Source organism: Elephantulus edwardii, unplaced genomic scaffold (genome assembly GCF_000299155.1).
Source record: "Elephantulus edwardii isolate Elephantulus edwardi_28Jun2011 unplaced genomic scaffold, EleEdw1.0 scaffold00510, whole genome shotgun sequence".
NCBI lineage: Eukaryota > Metazoa > Chordata > Mammalia > Macroscelidea > Macroscelididae > Elephantulus > Elephantulus edwardii.
The window spans coordinates 297,490-299,479 of NW_006400260.1; the positions used below are offsets into that span (position 1 = coordinate 297,490).

General features: G+C 44.6%; 1 protein-coding gene across 1 annotated transcript in view; it reads right to left on the reverse strand.

Moving 5' to 3' along the window:
* Positions 1–1,562: 1,562 nt before the first annotated feature.
* The window catches only part of LOC102843543 (solute carrier family 22 member 9-like), a 56,235-nt gene continuing 55,807 nt past the window's right edge, over positions 1,563–1,990 (reverse strand). The window contains exon 8 of the mRNA XM_006903113.1: positions 1,563–1,714. Coding sequence (XP_006903175.1) covers positions 1,563–1,714 — 152 coding nt within the window. The remainder of the gene's footprint in view (positions 1,715–1,990) is intronic.

A 1,990-nucleotide genomic window follows, 5' to 3' on the forward strand; every position in this document is an offset into this window, starting at 1 on the left:
GCTGCATAGTATTCCATTGTGTGAATATGTTGTTGTTGTTATGTGCCATCGAGTCACTTGCAACTCATAGCGACCCTATGTACAACAGCCCTAAACCCTGCTCTATCCTGTGCCAATCGCACTGCTTCTGACACACCCATCCTGATTACCCATCACTGAATCAATTCACCTCATAGAGGGTCTTCCCCTCTTGCCCCGCCCCTCCACCTTCCCAAGCATGATGTGCCTCTCCAAGGACTTGTTCTTCCTTACATGTTCAAAGTATGTCAGATGAAGCCCCAGAATCCTTGTCTCCAAGGAGCAGCCTGGTTTAACCCTCTCCAGGATGAATCTGTTTTCTTAGCAGTCCATGGTACATTCAATACTCTTCTCCAGCACCACAGCTCAAAGGCATCAATTCTCCTTATATCCTCCCTAGTCATTGTCCAACTCTCTGATGTATAACAAGTGATAGCAAAGACCATAGCCTGTATCAGATGCACCTTAGTCTCCAGAGTGACACCACTGCTCTTCAGTACCCTGGAGAGGTCCCTAACAGCATACTATACTCAATTTATCCATTTGTTTGTTGATGGACCAAGTTCTTAATGACCAGTAGGTAGTCCAGCTTCAGGAATAGACAGCAAAGTTGTTGTTGTGATGTGCTTCTGGATGATAGACTGAATCTCAATCTTTGAGCTGGCAGTTGAGCTTGTAAATTGTTTGTGTCACCCAGAAATTCCAAAACCACCTAAGTTTGTTGCTGTCCAGCTGATTCTGACTCCGTGTCAATGCTACCTAAGGAACTTCAGGAGAATTCTGACGTTTTTCCTTCTGAGGGTTAGACTACCACTGAATACAAGGACACAGACAGAAATTGCCTGCCTATACCTGCATAAAAAGATGAAACCAGAAATCAAATCTGTTGCCCGAGTTGACTCCAACGATGGACAACCCCAGAGAGGAACACCACACACAAGGGACAGTGCGGAATTTACTTACTCATTTTCCAGTTGCTGGATGGTGTCAAGAAGAGGTTGATTTTTGGTTTCAGGAAGGACCATGATAACAAAGGCAGTCGGGAAGGGCAAGAGTCCATAAACAATCCAGGGTAGCGGGGCAGAAAACATCTGCAGGGTCATCAAGAGGGGAGCCAAGACGGCTCCACACCTACCAGCCAACGTATTGATTCCTGCGGCTGTCCCCCTTAGAGAACAAAGAGCAAAAGAAAACAAACAAACAAACAATGTCTTGTCAAAGTCGATGGATGTCAAGTTTAATGAAACTTCAATCAAAATAATTTTCAATTCATTCTGGGGACAGCACAGTTGTTAAATCCATGGAGATTTCCCTTTGTCCTTCTCTACCTTTAACATCGTCATGTTTGTAATTACTCTAAACACTCTTTTATCATTGTTCACATAGATTGATTCCTAGGATGAAGTGAGATGATGATTCAAGGATCTGGCATCATATTGAATGTACAAAGCCAGCTCTAGTAACTTGACTGTAAGTGGCATTATTTTCGTTAGTATTGATTCTTTGTAACACCTGCACAGTCTTAGTTTCGGTCCCATTAATCCTCACTTGGGAAAGTCTTGTTTTGGACGTGGACGGTCCCCGTACCTGATCGCAGTGGGGATGAGCTCGCTGTGGTGGAGGGAAGAGCATATGCTCACACTCGCAGAGACACCGGCTCCCAGCATTGCCAGAGACACTCGGAGAGTCTGCATTTCTGGGGAGAGGAAGTAGACAGTGAGACTCAGGACCACGGGGCTAAAGAATCTCTCCCCCCCAATAGACGGGGAGGAAAACCTTTGTTGTTTACAAGGGTGAGAAACGGGACAGATAAAGGGCAGGATGTCAGAGATGACAGAATAACTGGAAAATGGAGAAAAGTAGGTTCAAGAACTTATTATGGCTTACTTTGGGTTTGGGGTGTGTGTGTGTGTGTGTGTGTGTGTGTGTGTATTGGGTTGGTTTTTTTTTTGTGAGAAAAATTTGTACTTAG